A 19,573-nucleotide genomic window follows, 5' to 3' on the forward strand; every position below is an offset into this window, starting at 1 on the left:
CGTAAAAGGCGACTATGCTTGTCGTAAGAGGCGACTAACGGGATCGGGTGGTCAGGACCGCTGACTTGGTTGATGCATGTCATCGTATCCCAATTGCGTGGATCGATGTTCATGCTGTCAATCACTGGATTGTCTGGTCCAGATTCGATTATTTACAGACCGCAGTCATATAGCTGAAACATATTGTAAAACACAACTCTAATGAAAATTAATACATACATACTTAGAGAACTACATGTTTTTTTATTTCAGTCTTTCAAACTCTTGGTATGCATTCTTTTGGACATTAGTTTATTTGTCATGCTGTCTATCGTTGACAGATCTGAAAACGTTTTTTATATTGATTTAATGTCTAATTTATTCTTGTCACGATATGGCTGAAATACTGTCGATGTGTCTTTAAATTTTAACTCACTCACTCAAGGGGTCCAGCAGTTGTGCTGACATAGTATATTTATACACTTACCTTCTTATAAGATATTCCTTTCCTTACTCGACATAGGCCGTTAAGGCCTGGTCTATTCGCCGGGTGCTAATATCACGACAAGTATATTGGCGATTTTGATCAATGTCAAAAATACATTTTACGAAGATATTTTGAAGATACTCACTTGTCTATTTGAACAAGACGTATCTGGCTTAAAACGAAAGCAAACTCTTATGATTAACTATAGCTTCATTCATTAAGTGCGTCTATCGATAATATCGTTAATAATTCTTGATGTTTGAACTTGTCATCGATGTAGTTCCATCGTGACTTCCCTCCCATGTGTAACAAAAAAATAAATTCTTTATATCCGTCAGTTCGTTATAGGCGTGTTCGTTATAAACGTACTTTACAGTTCCAGGAGGACGACTGTAAGCCCGTTTCATCAATCCGAGACCGCTACATCACGTCCAAAGGGCATCAGGCCCGCGATACGGGAGATATCTCACATGTCCAACCCTGATATAATTTGCGACAGCATGTCCGTTCTGGGCAGAAACAAGTTCAGTTTCTTTTTCTCTGCCACTTTCACAAATAGACCAAAGGGAGTCGTGAAGACCCTGGTTAGAATAGGTCTTCAGCGACCCATGCTTGCCGTAAAAGGCGACTGTGCTCGTCGTAAGAGGCGACTTACGGGATCGGGTGGTTATGCTCGCTGACTTGGTTGATGCATATCATCGTTTCCCAATTGCGTGGATTGATGCTCATGATGTCAATCACTGGGTTTTCTGGTCCAGACTCGATCATTTACATACCGCCGTCATATAGCTTGAATATTGCTGAGTGCGGGATTAAGCAACAAACAAGCTCACATATACCCAATGTGGCAATCGCCATTCAAAAACCTCATCGAAACGGACAACTCAGTGTTAACCACCAGCAGGTGTCTGCTCATGTGATGCCATGACTTCCAGATTTATGTACGTGCGTGCATGAGTGAGTGAGTTTCTTGGTTGGGGATTGGGAGGGTACCACTCAGAATGCTCATTCTTGTTGTCAGCCACAGTGAAAAGCTTGCCTTTTGTTAAAAGTGACCTCACGCTGCACTCACTCATAGCAACCCATGCTTGCCGAGCCAGGCGACTATGAAAAGGCTGAATTTACAATTTAAAAAAATAAATAGACCCAGTCATCTAAGGCGCCGCAATTCGCTATGTGGAGTTGCGTCATTTAGTCGCCCAAGAATAATTCGCTGATAATTTGTAGACGTTTGTTATGTGTGGCGTTAAACAAACAATCCATCTCAAAGTGAGACTCCTCTTATCTCGAACTATTGTATTTAGAAGTCGGTGCGATGAACAGGGGAGATAGTTCTATGGATATACAACTTTAGTACAATGAATGCGACGTGTAGATATTAACACCGCCATCAAGCAGGTGGATATTTCTTAAGGAAATTGTTTTATTTAAACATTTATTTTTAATTACTGTTATTATCGTGAAGAAAGGAACACTTTCATTTGTGAGATTAAATCAACCAAGTAAAAGGGATATCTGTTTATTCAGGTAGCATCTACAAATGTTTGTGTTATCTCCAACGCTACACAACTGATATACCTAATCATGCAAATAAACGTGTTGTAATATGTACATGTTTATGCTCAGAATGAACGCCTATGGTCATATTCACATCCTTTGTACAATGAGTGAGTGAGTGAGTATGGTTTTACGCAGCTTTTAGAACTATTCCAGCAATATCACGGCGGGGGACACAAGAAATGGGCTTCACACATTGTATCCATGTCGGGAATCGAACCCGGGTCTTCGGCGTGACGTGTTAACGCTTTAACCACTAGGCTACCCGACCGCCCCTCCTTTGTACAATGAAACATGAATAAAAAACGTAAAACTATCTGACTAAGAAACTTCTGACAGTGAGAAGTAGAATTCTGTATGAATCAACAGTCAAGCCATTTAATGAACTTAAACAAAAGCTGAAGGGTTAAGAGCAATTTCGTTAATGATTTCTCCCCAGAAGGAATTCCTGTGGTACAAGGGCGGTGGGGTAGCCCAGTGGTTAAAGCGTTCGCTGGAGAGGCCAAAGCTCAGAATGCGTGGCCAACATATGCGTGAAGCCTATTTTGCGATTTTGATGTGGTACTGCTGAACGCGGTGTAAAATAATATTCATCCTTTGGCTTTGCTATCAAGGTAAAACCCATATAGTTCACATCAGGTATAAATATTCACTATGAAGAAGTATTGAACTAAATCAGTCAGTGTTGCATATCAAAAAAGGCAATTGAACTGAAAGCGAATAGCCTTCCAACGCTGAAAACACAATGTCCTCTCCTGGAGCCATGAACGCATTAAGTTCACAAACAATTCACAGAATCACAGCCCCTTATCTTTTTTTCAGCTTCATCTTGGCCAACACAGCTTTCTCCAGTCCCAGACAAGGCGACTCCACAAACACACACAGGATGAAAGCCAGGGCGTATGCCACAGCGAATGTCCCAATAAAATGGTAACTCTGTTAGGAAGCACAAATACATATTAACGTCATATATAATTGTGTTCTACGTTTCGGTAAACAAACTGCTTTAAATGACAACACATGTCATGTTGGTATCTCATTTTAAGCTATTCCAACCCGTGAAGTTCCGGGTTGGAATAGGTCTTCAGCAACCCATGCTTGTCGTAAGAGGCGACTATGCTTGTCGTAAGAGGCGACTATGCTTGACGTAAGAGGCGACTAACAGGATCGGGTGGTCAGGCTCGCTGACTTGTTTGATGCATGTCATCGTATCCCAATTGCGTGGATTGATGTTCATGATGTCAATCACTGGATCGTCTGGTCAAAACTCGATTATTTTCAGACCGCCGTCATATAGCTGGAATATTGCTAAGTGCGGCGTTAAACAACAAACAAACGCTAAGCTACAGAGAATAGCTTTATAGTTCCTGAATCATGTATGTCATATATAACTCGGAACATTATCAGCAGGACCTCAAAACATAGAGTATATCTTACATGTTTGAAATCGTTTGAAGGGTAAATGTTTATTTGGTAACATCACCAACAATGCGCACTCATTTTCATTATTTCTCGGTAGTACGACAATGGTTGGTTGGTTTGTTGTTTAACGCCACACTCAGCAATATTCCAACTATATGACGGCGGTCTGTAAATAATCGAGTCTGGGCCAGACAATCCAGTGATTGATATCATGAGCATCGATCCACGCAATTGGTATCGATGACATGAATCAACCAAGTCAGCGAGCCTGACCACCCGATCCCGTTAGTCGCCTTTTACGACAAGCATAGTCACCTTTTACGGCAAGCATGGGTTGCTGAAGACCTATTCTACCCCGGAATCTTCACGGGTCAGTACGGTAATGGACAAACCATGAAACATTAGTGAATCATGTCAGACACTAAACAGTTTTTCGGCCTCTGCTTCGAGACATACTTGTTTCTCTCTGAAAGGGAGAGCCGAACAATTCTTAATTTCTTCACAGCACATTTGTTTCAGAGAATCCGGTATATCCAGCGACAAATGGAGACAAAATTAGTTTTCCAGCATTTCCGGCAACAAATTGTGTTACTTTTTTAAAGAAATCCAAGAATTACCATTCAGGTAAGAAAACTTTCCCTAGGTTACAAGACTGCTACTCACGATCTGTATCACGTTGTTATATACCAGTGTCCTCGTTGAGAACTCCGTGTATGATAAAAGTGCAGGGTGGATGAGATAGGCACAGTAGGTAAGTTTTCCCATGGGCATCCATGCCCCCCAGGACAATATCCTATTGACCACACCTGGGGACACATAATGACAAGTTATTGACACACAGTTTCTCAAAAGTGCTCACTTAAATGTTGTCACGGCAAACGTATGGAATATATATTAAAAGTTTCTTACAATAAACACTATGTACATATCAGATTCAAAGCATATCTGTTGTCTTTGCACACTACCCAAGTTCAAGTAGAAAATAGCCTTTGGGTTCGAGCTGAAAAAAGGGTTGGTTGGTTGGTTTGTTGTTTAACGCAGCACTCAGCAATATTCCAGCTATATGACGGCGGTCTGTAAATGATCGAGTCTGGACCAGACAATCCAGTGATTGACATCATGAGCATCGATCCACGCCATTAGGATCGATGACATGCATCGACCAAGTCAGCGAGCCTGACCACCCGATCCCGTTAGTTGCCTCTTACAAGCATGGACGCCTTTTACGGCAAGCATGGGTTGCTGAAGACCTATTCTACCCCGGATCTTCGCGAGCCGCTGATAAAGGGGAAACGTACCCGCAGAGCATGACATGCTTACCCTATTCGCGAACACCTGGTGCCATCCCTGATTTCCTGTGACCCATTTATATAATTTTCAGCACCATTTTGCCTTTATGACCAATGGAATTTATTTGTTAGATAATCGAGACTGTTATCCTCTAGCTTTGACGTTATATATTTGCTCATTTCAAAGGTGAAACTAGGGTATCGTCATTGTGTCTTAGATCAGATGAGATTTAAACGCAACATTTAACTAGTTCGGACGTTTCGTCGATATCAAGGCGAAACGTGGCAACTAAACAAAGATACCCTTTTCAAATATAGCGAAGCACCATGCACAGGACAAACAATAGTACTGGTATTATGGATACTCACCGCCATTGCCTGTGCAACACACAAATATAATCCATGACACGAACACCGCCCATCCCGGTCTGGAAAGGGTTGTAAACGTGATTAACGTGTTAAGATCCCAGTCAAGAATGCCATCCTTCCAGTCACTGTAGGGGTAATATGTGCACATCAGGCCAATAACCAGGGCGATCTGCCATCCAAGGACAAGGGCGAACTGTTGCCGAAATGGAAGAAACATCCCATATTAGTGACATGGCATGAGTCGCCTTCAAGAAGAATATATTTGAGTATGTTTCTACCATCATTTAAAGATACCATTCCCATTTTTGAATTCAGAACATTGAATACATTGGCAAGATTCCGATGTTAGAATAGGTCTTCAGCAACCCATGCTTGCCATAAAAAGCGACTATGCTTGTCGTAAAAGGCGACTTACAGGATCGGGTGGTCAGGCTCGCTGACTTGGTTGATGCATGTCATCGTATTTTGATTGTGGAAAATATAAATTGCCTAGAGTCGTATGCCCAGAAGGCGGTGGCTCATGGGCCAATCTGGTTGATTAATTGAATTTTCGTTAATGTACTTCAGTATACCATCACAGTATCCTTGGTGCTGCCAGTTGGAAATCCACTGGCTTGTGAGTATCCTTGTGATACCCCATGGTGGGTGGGTTGGATGGTTTGTTTGTTGTTTAACGCCACACTCAGCAATATTCCAGCTATATGATGGCGGTCTGTAAATAATCGAGTCTGGACCAGACAATCCAGTGATTAATATCATGAGCATCGATCCACGCAATTGGGATCGATGACATGCATCAACAAAGTCAGCGGGCCTGACCACCCGATCCCGTTAGTCGCCTTTTACGAGAAGCATAGTCGCCTTTTACGGCAAGCATGGGTTGCTGAAGATCTATTCTACCCGGAAATCTTCACGGGTCCCATGGTGGGTGGGGAGCTGGGATGGTGATATATATACAACTTCACCATGGCTCAATCAAACAAAAAAAAACAAACGTGCTTTAGATGATTCCTCTGATGAGGAACATGCCATTCCCAAGAATATTTCGACCCGTGAAGATTCTGGGGTAGAATAAGTGTGAGAGATAGAGAGTGCGCAGTTTTAATGAACTACCCACTCAGGCACAGTATACTGACTCCGATCGGACCAGTTCTTGTTTTAGCTTAGCTCCGTAATGCCATCTTTTAACTTCTTTTAAAATGACGAGGCCGTGGATCGGATCCATCGACCTTCCTTTCTCCGTTCATGTGCTCTATCCACTTGACCACGGAGGCGGTCTTAATGATTTAGTATGGTCATGAAAATGATGTTGATGATAATCTCTCTCACCCTTGGTATCTTGGCTTTGCACTTGGTTTTATGGAGAAGGTAGCCAAGGAACAGACCAATTCCATACACTCCAACTCTACACCAGGGCACGAAGTATATATACTTGAAGTAGTCCGGCTGATTCCTGTTTAAAGCGAATGTATACAACAATGGAGTAAAACGTTAATGCTCTGGATATTAAGCAAACAATAGTAACAGACTTCACGACGGGTTTGGTCATTGGTACAAGCAAACCATTGATGGATAGTTTCAACATCGAACCACTCTAGCACACACAAAAAATAATAAATAAAAGCGATAAAACCCTTTCCATATTCATACGGATCGTTTCCCCAAAGAGAGTCGATAGGTCAGTAAGTTCAGTCAAACTGATATTCTCGAGTGACCTTGTCATCTTTTCGAACTACCATGGTTGGTTGGTTTGTTGTTTAACGCCGCACTCAGCAATACTCCAGCTTTATAACGGCGGTCTGTATATAATCGAGTATGGACCAGACAATTCAGTGATTAATATCATGAGCATCGATCCACGAAATTTGTATCGATGACATGCATTAACCAAGTCAGCGAGCCTGACCACCCGATCCCGTTAGTCGCCTTTTACAACAAGCATAGTCGCGTTTTACGGCAAGCATGGGTTGCTGAAGATCTATTCTACCCCGGATCTTCACGGGTCCAAAACAGCGATGGACAAAACAAATTATGATATCAACAGTTTCACTTACAGCAGCATTGTTGCTCCTTTGAGATGATATTCATAATATCCGTATGTCGATATATGGATCACCAGGAACGCAGACATGACAATAATTCCCAGGGCATCAAGTCTGGGAACAATATAGTATGGGAATAAAACACAATTGTATTTGTTTACATATGAAAACATGGTACAAAATTAATCAATGTTATCCTGTCGATACAATAATAATACAAGTCTATAAAAAAATGTCCCTTATCTTTCAAAATTCTTTTCCGTGTTCCTACATAAAGATGGGCCTTATACATTTAAAATTCACTTGTAATTGACGTGTTAAATATAAACTACTGATCAAAAGAACGTCCACATCGACATGGAATGCTTAGTAAAATAGTACGGGGAAATGTGCACATTTAATATTAAATGTATTTTGAATTTCAATCATGTACGGTACAACACGCCGTCACGACGTACATACAATCATCTGTTGTACTATGGAAATATCTTGAACATTTTATTCCCCTTCATCAACTCTTTACTAATTTGAAAGTTCTTACCCAAAAGCGATTGGAAGGAGTGCCAAAGGGGCCACAACGTAGAACTGCATATCATTGGCCAAAAACCAGGACCATCCGAGACACTGCAAAATGTTTGTTTTTTGGAAACATCATAACTTTTGAGCTGATCAAGGTATCTGACGTTTCAAGTAAAAAATTACCTCTGGAAAACAAAACACGTATATTTGCTAACTGCGGGAACATTCAGTTTTGATTTCTATATTTCTTAAATGCATTTCAAACATGTAAAGTAAGTAAAATTTAACTGCTCAATTAAAATTAAAATATAACCATTTTAAAAGCACATTTCAAAAAGGGCCACACGATATTGCAATTAATTTTGAGGGAAATATATCAGTATGTTTTGTGTGTTTGTTCGTCATATACTGCCGCGCTCAGCATTATTCCAGCTATATGACGACGGTCTGTAAATAATCAAGTCTGGACCAGACAATCCAGTGATTGACATCATCAGCATCGATCCACGCAATTGGGATACGTTGACATGCATCAACCAAATCAGCGAGCCTGACCACTCGACCCCGTTAATCGCCCCAGCATTCATGAAAATCATGAACAGTAAAGTAAATATCACAGATCCAATATAAAAAATACCAGATACCTCTTATGATAAGCATAGTCGCCCGTTACAGCAGGCATGGGTTGCTGAAGACCTATTCTAACCCGGATCTTCACGGGTCTATCATTAAGTAATAATCCTATGTCTTGCATTCATTGTATTTCAACAACCTCCTTTATTTCAACATTGGCATAGAGTTAAGTTCGAAACAAACAATCCGATAATCAATGTTGGTTGGTTGGTTGGTTGCTTGTTTAACGCCGCACTCAGCAATATTCCAGCTATATGACGGTCTGTAAATAATCGAGTCTGGACCAGACAATCCAGTGATTAATATCATGAGCATCGATCCACGCAATTGGGATCGATGACATGCATTAACCAAGTCAGCGAGCCTGACGGCCCGATTCTGTTAGTCGCCTCTTACGACAAGCATAGTCGCCTTTTACGGCAAGCATAGGTTGCTGAAGACCTATTCTACCCCGGATCTTCACGGGTAGATAATCCAATGTATGCATACGTTACCATTTCATCATTCTTGTAGATGTTATTTATGTACAGTAGATTAGTCCACCAGTGTGTGCGGCAGTTGTCTGCGTCCTTTAGTTCGGCATCGAATGATATTGGTCCTTCCACTATATGGCGCATTAGCCCGGTATACGCCATGATAAATATCATGTAAACAGGGGTCAGTCTAAAGAAATCACAAAGAGCAAAGATTGAGTCACACGTAAGATGTTGCTGCATACAAAAGTAGGATGATATTTATGTTAATGTTGGTTGGTTGGTTGGTTGTTTAACGCCGCACTCAGCAATATTCCAGCTATGTGACGGCGGTCTGTAAATAATCGAGTCTGGACCAGACAATCCAGTGATTGACATCATGAGCATCGATCCACGCAATTGGGATACAATGACATGCATCAACCAAGTCAGCGAGCCTGACCACCCGATCCCGTTAGTTCTCTGTTACGACAAGCATAGTCACCTTTTACGGCAAGCATGGGTTACTGACAGTCTATTCTACCGCGGAATCTTCACAGGTCTTATGTTAATGTAAATGGATCTTTTGATGAAACAGTTTCATGAATGTACGCACTGTCATGTTAATCTGTATATTGCACTATTAAATATTCCATGAAAATTGAAGAGAGGCCTCTTGTATCAGGATACCAATTTGACACCGATAAATAAATAAAATAGTAAAGTCATAATCATTAAAAATTATTCAGTTTGTATATTATCGGTATTGTGTTTTCAAAGTGCCTCATTTTTCTCTATCCCTTATGCATGTATTAGTTCCAAGAGTACATAAGACGGTTCTTGTTGTGTTGTATAGACTGTGTTTACCTGCAGTATCGGTGAACGTAGTATAATATCATTTGCTTTACGGTTGGCCTCCCTGTCAGTGACTTCTTCGACTCCTTCAGGAACAGATAACACACTAAACAGCCGCTGTGTAAAGTGTAAACGTAAAACGTCAATGCCAGAGAATAACCAGTCTCGATTATCCGCCGAAGCAGATTCCATCGGGCGTAAATGGCATATTATATGAATGGATCACTAAAAATCAGTGATGACACCAGGTGTTCGCGAAAAGGGCAAGAATGAAAGCAAATGAATCTATTCAGTTATCGGTGGTAAACCACCATGGATACACTGTCACGCTCCATTTACTTATAATATAATAATAATAATATACATTGTGTATCTGCGAAAAGGATAAGCATGTCCTGCCCTTTTGGTAGCACACCCCCCCCCCCCCCCCCCCCACCCCCCCCCCCCCCCCCCCCCCCCCCCCCACCCCACCCCCACCACCACCACCCACCAACACACGCACACACACAAAATTTGCTTACAAATAGTAAGATATCGCTATTTCCACAGTTCATTGGCGTGATATGTTACAGGGGTCGGTGAGCTTCTTTCAGCTTCATGACGGCGAATCAGTATGGGATGAAAGCAAGAAGGGATGACACACGTGGTGACACACGTGGGCACGGGTATGATGCTGACAAACAGGAACATGATCACGGTGAACCGGGATTCGAACCCACGATCATAGGTTTGAGCGAATTGCGGCGTACAGGATATTATTATTCTTTGTAAGTTGTAGCCAAATGACGTTCGGCAAGTGTGGAAACTGGACTTTCAAAGGCAGTTATCTCCCTTGCCTCGGGAAGATGTGGGCATGTGTGAGGTCAACTGATAGCTGATGTGGTAAAGTCAACATGGTTCCTGATACATGGTTCTGATGGGTAAGATTGGGGCATGGGGGATGGAGTGCTTCTGTTTTTGCATATAACACAAGCGCCTTTTTAGATTCAAACAAGCTTGTTGAGTCATTTTATTACCGATATCAGTTTCAAAATGTTAAAAAGCTCAATGCCATAATCAGCATCAATGGTACAAGTTTTGCAAGTTATGTTTGCAAAATTCAGTTCTTTACCTCAGGAGAAAGAAGGTATCCACTGAGAGCGTTGCGTTTATCAAAGCCTGCATGGTGAAGTCCTTTGCCCTGTCCATGTAGTCGACAATGTTCTCAACTGTATAGACAACATTTATTTTATATTTCAGGTAGCTTTCTGGCTTAAACATTGGGTTGGATGGTTGTTCAGAAGAAAAGAGTGAGTGTTGGCTAGGATGTTGTATGGAGACTAGATCTATTTTATTGTATTATATATACTTTAGAGCCTAAATATATATTTTTTAACAAAGGAAATCTTGCAACAATGTTTTCTTTTTGTGGCAGTCTATTTCATCTTTCAGTCTGAAGCATAATTATTATTTATTCAAGCATTTTCTGAGATAATCTATTTTTTCCATAATATCCCAGGCTCCTAAGCTGAAAGTTCAAAATTCCCAAGGCTTCACTTTCTGCTTTGAGATGACATTATCAGATATAAAAATCAAATTTTCAAGATAATGCGTGAATTATCAAAATAGCAATTTTAAGATGGAGACTTAAAAAATATTTTTGTGGCTTTAGTCTAGTAGGCTTTTGTATGAGTAGGCTGGACTATTAACAAATGCAGAGCAAAACAAAACTCGCTCACTGATTTGCACCTAATTCTGTACCATTACCTGTTTTCAAGGGTGACCATGATGCACTGTGTCCGAAGATGACCCAGGCCATACTGAGGACCCGGATGCCGTGAATGCAGCCAAGATTGCCCTCCCCTGATGCGGTGCTGAGTATCTTCTCCGCGTTCCTTGGGATGGAGAAGGCCAACAACATCTTACGACCAAAGCCTATGCGAATAACAGAGGAGGGGACACATGAGTATTGGTTGTGTATATTTAAAAAAATTATATTTATAATGCCATGGTCTTGCAATAGGGACGTTACTTATTAAATAAAGTGTGTTTGCTTGTTGGTTGGTTTAAGGCCGCACTCAATATATTGTCAAGTCTTGCCCTGTTACACAAAGCGATCTTGGCGCTGAAGCAATCGTATCTCCCATACTTTAACATAGACTAACGGTCGTCGAAGCCCTTTCTAGAACAGGTCCCTTGTCATACAGCTAAATATGGAGAGTGGAGTGTTAAACAACAAACAGCAGCAACCATGCTACTTGTATTCGCAAACACTACTGAGAAACGAAAAACGAAAGGTTGACCCACATATTCTGCCGTTATCATGTTAAGGGCGTGTGGTCCAGTCAGTCACTGCAGTCGCTGCAGAGATGCGTCCCTTAGGGGGGCAAGAATCCCGGGTCACCCTAATTATGGTTCAGGGTTTGTCAGCACCATACCAGTGTTCATGGATTTCAAAGTGGAAGCGTCTTATACCTGTATTTCTTCGGGCTTGTCTCCTACATCCAAATGACAAACCGTGATAGTACTTTAAAAGCGGTGTTAAACCAAATTCACAGACTCACTTAAACATGTGATATTCTTACTGTCATAGTTAGCGGTGTTGGATATATGTGGTTGCTCCTCTTCCTCCATGTCATCTTCCTGCAAGTGCCCCCCGTCCCCGCCACTCATGCTTGTGGTCATGTGGTTAGGGCCCCCGTCTTCATCCAGGGGGTACACCCTCCTGCCGTTCATTGCTGTCATTGAGATGCCGCTACTGAGGCGCCAGATACGATTGCCGTCCTCGGAGACGAAAGCTCTCGAGGCTTTGAATCCGTCCAAAAAATCCTCTTCCTCGTATTTCTTTGCCCTCCGCAGGGCAAGCCACCCAGACACCACGTCGTAGCACGTTCCGATCACCGACAACGAAGCAATCAGCACTAAAATAATGCTGCAAGATTAACGTTGTATTATTTTTAATAAGAAATTACATTTCAGGAAGCACAAGACCGCCATGGGCGTGGCATACTTTCCTTTCGGTTAATGGTCACATAAACGCATAATAAATTGCTTGTTTAGTGCATCAAATGCCATGGCATAACCTGCATTTTACATATCTATTGATAACTGGTTGTAATGATAAGATTATCAGAGTGTGTGTAATGCCAGATAGAGTATCAGAAGTGGATGAATAGGTTTAAGTGTAACCTCGAAGGGTGTATTGTAGACCCCTAATAGTTCGCATGATTTAAGTACAGTACTTTCCATGCTTACAGTCTGCATTTGAACCAAATATACATCCATGCAGCATATTCATGCAGGCATCAACGCGTAGGTGTTCTTTGTTGATGAACATGTATAGAATTGGCGATGGCACTGTCAAGTATCTCCCAACTGAAAGGGCTAAAAGGTAATTCGTGGCAATGTACAGGGCCATGTAAAATCGTTGACAATAAACATGAATAAATGATGTCCAAAAAAGATTTTTAAAAAAGAAAAAAGGTATCCATTCATATGTGCTGTCAACTTTAGGGATGATACTCTTTCCGTTGCCACTGTGAGGAGGCGGGTAGTGGAGGAGAAAGGAGAGCCTCAAAGATGATCAAAGATCAGGAAGGCCTCCAACTACCACCACCCTTGGAAATGTTGATAAAATACATGATTTGATAATGGGTGGTCGACGACTCACCACGCGTTACATTGTCAATACAGTAGGTATCTCTCAAAGAGTTGAGAACATTCTGTGGAATGATATGGCCATGACAAATGTTTTAGCACGTTGGGTCCAAAGGTTTCTGGCTCCAATCAGAAACTCTCCAGGTTTCGTTGTCCAGCTTGTTGTGTTGACGGATTTGAAACTGTGGATGAGACTTGGGTTCACCACTATCAGCCTATAGACTTTAAAACATCAAAGAAAGTGGAAACATTTGACTTCTCCACCAAGACTGCATATCAGTTGCGTCAACTGGCAAGGTGATGGCTTTGGTTTTCTGAGATTCCAAATTCTACTGGTGGATTGCGTCCCTAAAGGTGAGACCATTTACTGCCTGGCAAGCATTTTGCAAATGGTGATGAGGTCATTTCTGCTGTGGAGGACAAATGGAATCCAGGCGCTCCAGCTCCGTCGGCAGATGTGTGTGTAGTGGGGGCCATGTCGAAAAATAATGAGTAAACAACCCAAACAATAATATGATCAGAACTTTTCAGTCACCCTCGTATTAAATGTGTATAAGCTTTCCCATCGTCAATACATATCAATAAGCTGACTCACATTGCTGTGATGGCGCTTGCATCCTCTTTCCAATCATCAACGGTTCTTGGGGAAGCGGATACCAGCTCAGAGCCAAGCCATTTTAAAGGAACTGAATACGCAAAAACAAAATACTTTATGCAGGCTGATCGATAATTACCAACACCTTAGTTATGAGGAAGTATGCAGTCAAAATGTGTTAAATGTCATAATTGAAACCCTAAAATAGTCACTACTTACCCAGGGATATTGCATGTGTAACCGTGCTGACATTGCAGGACCTAGGAAGACAGAAGCCCCATTTGATACCCGGCATCCTAGCCTGTGGATCAAAAAGTAAGGCCACAACGAAATGATTATTGTCTCTTATAAATGTTGATATTTCATCAAATGACAAAATAGTATACATAATAGATTTCATTTGATGTATCCGATGAAAGTAAGCGCTTTCGTTTTGCTGAGTAGAGCGCTTCATTATTGCTCATACTTAATTACCAGCTGGTTGTTGTGTACTACTACTGCTGTTGCTCCTTCCACTACTACTATTACTACGACTAGGGCTGCTACTACTACTGCTGATACCACTACAAGGACTACTAACGAATAGGCTACTACTGATGCTGATACTATGAATCAGCAGTATGAAAGTGCAATATGAAAGTGCAATAAGATAATAAACTTACTAACTCAGTATTACAATTCCTGCTTCATTGTATACTCATGGTAGAACCATAACTACTATTATAGTCGCTAAAACTAGCACCCGTGGCACTACTGTTATCACTCCCGCTGCTTATACTACTGCTGCTACTGTGGATAGAGCGTCTGCCCGAAGACCGGAAGGTCGGTTGTTCGATCCCGAGCCGCATCATACCAAAAGACGTCAAAATAATGTGCTTGCTGTTACCATGCCTGGCGTTCAGCATTACGGGGAAGAACTGGAGGCAATATGCGGTATTGTATCTTTGTGGGCTATCACCGGCCTAAGACCTGCCGACCGCCTCTGTGGTCAAGTGGTAGAGCGTCCGCCCGGAGAGCGGAAGGTCCGGGGTTAGATCCCCGGCCGCGTCATACCAAAAGACGTTAAAAGATGCTACTTGTTGTCTGGGGCTCGGCATTAAGGGGCTAAAACAAGGACTGGTCGGCTCGGAGTCAGTATACTGTTTCTGAGTGGGGTATTCATCTTAAACTGCGGCATGGTATCTCTGTGATCTAGCACTATAAATCGGCATCAGTCCGGACGAGTACAAGCATCCACACACACACACACATACACACACACGTGCATGCACGTCGCTATTTGAGTGCAATAAATCTTGGACGCGACGTTAAACCTCACCTCACCTCACCTCACCTCACCTCACCTCACCTTACCTCACCTCACCTCTAAGACTTGCCTGCCTCACCTCACCTCACCTCACCTCTAAGAACTGCCTGACACGACAGCTTCCTCCATGCTGAAAGTTACAGTCGCATACTCACTGACAGGGATGCACGGCCGTCCATGACCATGCCCAGTTCTTCCGGAAAGGCGAACGCCATCTCCCAGTACTCTCCATTGACCACACGGGGTACTGTGGTGTTGGGGGTCCCGGTGATCTCCCGGCACTCATCGTAGTTCCCGAGAAACTGTAAAGCGCCTTTCAAGATACTCCTACCTGGCTTTCCAGATGCATCAAGCACTGAAACAAGATAGAAGGCCACAGTGAATGTTTTTACAGTCTAGATGCCTAGTGGATTAAACGCCCGTAATAGAGACTCGGGTTTGAATTGGTCTTCAGCAACCCCCGCTTGGCGACTGACGAGATTGGGTGGTCAGGTTCGCTGACTTGATTGATGAATGTTATCGTGCCCCAGTTGCGGAGATCGATGCTTATGATGTTAGTCACAATGTAGTCTGGTCCAGACTCCATTATTTATTTACAATGTATCTGGAATTGGTGAATGCGGCGTTAAAAAACAAACATGGAAAAAAAGCGATATAGACACTGCACAGATACAACACCCGTTGGTCGTGGGATCGAATCCCATATTCGGTTGAGTGATGATCCTATGCCTGTCCCCAGTAGGTCTGTCAATTGTATCACCCTGGGGCATGGCATTTCGTTGCGATGAAACATTTTGACAAAATATGAAAATAAAAATAATGTTAAAAGCGTTGTAAAACATTTCCACAACTGCGCATGTCTTTCATATGGAGAATATAAAATTTACATCACAACAATACAATTTCATGTAACGAACTCCTTTTTAACCCCTTTGAAGTAATAACAACTGTTTTTTGTCCATGTCAATAATGAATGTAGAATTTAATTCATAAAAGGGGGCAAGGGTGGCCCAGTCGTCCGAGGCGCCGCGATTCGCTGTGCAGAGTTGCGTCGCTTGGGCACGCCAGAAACCTATGATTGTGGGTTCGAATCCCGGTTCGCCCTGATAATGTTTCTAGGTTTGTCAGCACCATACCCATGCTCGTGGGTTTCACCAAAGTGGTAAACGTCTGAGACCTGCATCACTTCGGGCTTTCCTCCCACATTAAGCTGACACGCCGCGATGTAACTGGAATACTATTAAAAGCGGCTTTAAACCCAACTTACTCACTCACTAATTCATAAAACCTATCTTGACGTCCCCTCATTTAGCTTATATCATATTCTTAAAGGAGCGTGAGTGGCCAAGTAGCCAAAGGCATCGCTGTGGAGAGTTACGCCCACTTGGCGTTACCTGAGACCTGTGAATCTTGCGTTCCACTGCTCCCTGATTATTTCAGCGCCATACCCGTGCTTACGACTTTTAGACCTGCATTGCTTCGGGTCAGCCTCCCACATCAAGCTGACACGCCGTGACTTTACTGAAATACTGTTCAAAGTGGCGTTAAACCATACACACTCACCCACTTACTTTTAATGGCCCACATCTGTTTCGTAAGAAGTCCCTGGATGTAGGCACTGAAATCAGCAAGACATATATTCTCATCTGACACCGTTTCTGGATTCATCATCTGCCCCAGGCTGTTGGCCAATGGTAAAACATCGAGCATCATGCCAGCAGGTCCAGTTGCATTGACGGCAAGCTCTTGCAGCGCAGTGATGTTGCCTTGCTCACGGAACAAAGACACAAGTTCTGCAATCTGTTTCATAACGTCAGTGGCGTTAACGTCAACGCCGAAATTTTTCAGAACTGCACTCACCGAAGATCCTGCTATTGATGGTAAGGCAGACATAATCGCCTGAAAAATTGCCCCGTTGCTCGAATGTCCGCCTGTTCCCGAACCAGTGACCATGTTTCCAACAGCTTGAAACAGTTGAGCCGGCGTGATATCGTTCAGAACAGGGAGCATGTTTGGTAATAACGTTTTCAGCATGTTTCCAACAGATCCATGCTGAAATACTTGCTTCATAACTGCCTGTGCTTCGGGGTTGTTGAGAAGCTCAGACAGTCCTTCTTGACTCAGTCCACCTTGACTTGAAGATGTGAGGTGGCTCAACAATTGAGCCAGTTCATCGGTATGATTTTGGCCAAATATTAGTCCAAGGATAGTGTTAGCTTGGGGACTCTGCAGCAGCTGTCCGAGCATCGCCGCAAGTGGGTTGATGCTAATTGTTGCCGCAGAAGGTACAGCCACATGTGGACCATGACTTTCACTGATGGGTACGGTAACTGTTTGTTTGTTTAAAACTGAAGCCGTTGTTGTGTTCTTCTTAAGGGGCACCTGGCTGCTTGGTCTTTTAATTCCAACAGTGTTTGATGTCGTCACATCGGTTCCTTTCTCCGAAGACGGATAATGCGTTGTTTCTTTATGTGAGACTATCTCGCTGTATGTCGACGAATCCTGACGAGAACTGACTGTTTGAGAAGACGGGCCTCCTGTTACAGAAGATCCATCGTATGCTTCATCGCTGTTTATAATGATTCCATCGTCGCATCTCAGGGAATGTAGTTGACATGAAATAAGCACTATTACAACAACAAAAACACGATCCATATTCCTGGTATAACAAGGTGGAGTTATAGAAACTGAGAACGATATAGTGCTAGTCCATGACTGGTAGTCTCAACTCTGATAATTGTGTACCTGACGTCTATTATCTATGAACAATCACAGAATGAAGTATTCGACCCAGGTTATCAGTGACCTCTGATACTACATGTAGGTGTCTCGCATTACATATGAATACATCCAATAGAATTATTACTGACACATAAAAGTGGTCACGTTGGGCAATGCGTGAAATCTTAAGTGATTTTCTCGAAAAAAATTATTTGTCCCAGAAGATGCATGAAACAAATTTTTATGCATCAAACAGTTGAAAAGATTTTGTCTGCCATTAAAGATTGTTTTTTGATGTTTTTTAAAACAGGTTGCTTTGTTTTTGTTTTTAAAAATAAATATTTACTTCACAGTTTTGATTAAAAGAAAATCGGGGTTTTCGGGTGTAGCTGAAAATACATCTTGTGTCAATACAACCCCCAACATTCAGTCCGGAATCCGGTGTGAAGAAAGTTCGGATTGGACAGATTATACTTCATGATAAATTACCGTAGTTACTGTAAATCTGGAAGGTTTTGTGCCATGAAATGAGGCTGACAATAGCCTTAACTGCGTCTGGAAAGTTCTGTGACACCGTGTTGAGGGGATTACCAAAGATAAACGTTACTTTTGCACGTGTTAATTTTAATGAGTATAGTGGCGTCATGGCAAGGTAACACAATGTCACTCAGTGTTTTAGAAAATAGTAATTCGTAGTTTACGTACACCCGTGTGGACAGATTCCACGGGAGCGTCTCATGGAGCCGATTAATAGGCGCACACAGTTGGTCCTTTGGCACCTCGCCGATTCTACTGCAGGTCAAAATATTTATGAGGATGACAACTCTCACTGTGTAGTTGTATTGATACGGTGCTGACCTGCAGATGCGAGGGTTGGTGGTCTTAGGTCAAATCATGATTAAAGGCTATTGACGTGAACAATGGCCACTACTGATATATATCCGAATAACGGACCATCTTGTGTATGTTTGCTGTTACATGCACACCCTTCTCTTCTAAATGATGTTATAACAAAATTGAAACAGTACTATTAGTCATTTAGTGAGTAAGTTTAGGGTAAATCCGCTTGAAATTATTTTTTGTTATATCACAGCTTGATGTGGGAGGAACGTCCGAGGTGATGCAGGTATTAGACGTGAGGGCAAGGTCACTGAGAGAACGAGAAGAGTGAATTCACTTTATGCCCCCTAAATCAAAATCAGGTGCATCCCTTCCACGCCGTTTTCCAGCACAAATACGCACAACAGCTTGTTTCAGATCATTTACATCCTTGAATGTTGAACTCAGCGTTTTAGCAAACATTGGGAAAGTCTGAGAGTGTGACTGGAAGCCTGTCCGTGTGCCCGATTATCCTCGCTACGACCCATCGTAGTGTTGTTGTTTGTTGTATAATGCTGCCCTTAGCAATATTCAAGCTAAATGACGGCGGTGTGTAAATAATCGAGTCTGGTCCAGACACTCAAGTGACTGCCATCATGAGCATCGATCCAAGCAATTGGCTGACTGACTGACTGAGTATGGTTTTACGCCGCTTTTAGCAATATTCCAGCAATATCACGGCGGGGGACACCAGAAATGGGCTTCACGCATTGTACCCATGTCGGGAATCGAACCCGGGTCTTCGGCGTGACGAGCGAACGCTTTAACCACTAGGCTACCCGACCGCCCATCCCCCCACCCCCCCACCCCCAAGCAATTCGGATACGATGAC

General features: G+C 42.5%; 1 protein-coding gene across 1 annotated transcript; it reads right to left on the reverse strand.

Moving 5' to 3' along the window:
* Positions 1-1,969: 1,969 nt before the first annotated feature.
* LOC124150714 lies at positions 1,970-18,011 on the reverse strand. Its single transcript, XM_046522732.2, has 15 exons — positions 16,713-18,011; positions 15,297-15,496; positions 14,055-14,136; positions 13,836-13,926; positions 12,169-12,515; positions 11,351-11,518; positions 10,716-10,812; positions 9,617-9,721; positions 8,792-8,960; positions 7,687-7,769; positions 7,158-7,259; positions 6,433-6,556; positions 5,104-5,296; positions 4,109-4,251; positions 1,970-2,959 (listed from the first exon to the last, which is right to left on the reverse strand). The coding sequence occupies exons 1-15, from the start codon at positions 17,794-17,796 to the stop codon at positions 2,831-2,833; spliced, it is 3,117 nt and encodes a 1,038-aa protein (XP_046378688.2). The 5' UTR covers positions 17,797-18,011; the 3' UTR covers positions 1,970-2,830.
* Positions 18,012-19,573: the final 1,562 nt, after the last annotated feature.

The sequence above is a fragment of the Haliotis rufescens genome, unplaced genomic scaffold (assembly GCF_023055435.1).
Source record: "Haliotis rufescens isolate VD_foot unplaced genomic scaffold, xgHalRufe1.0.p SCAF_4, whole genome shotgun sequence".
Lineage (NCBI taxonomy): Eukaryota > Metazoa > Mollusca > Gastropoda > Lepetellida > Haliotidae > Haliotis > Haliotis rufescens.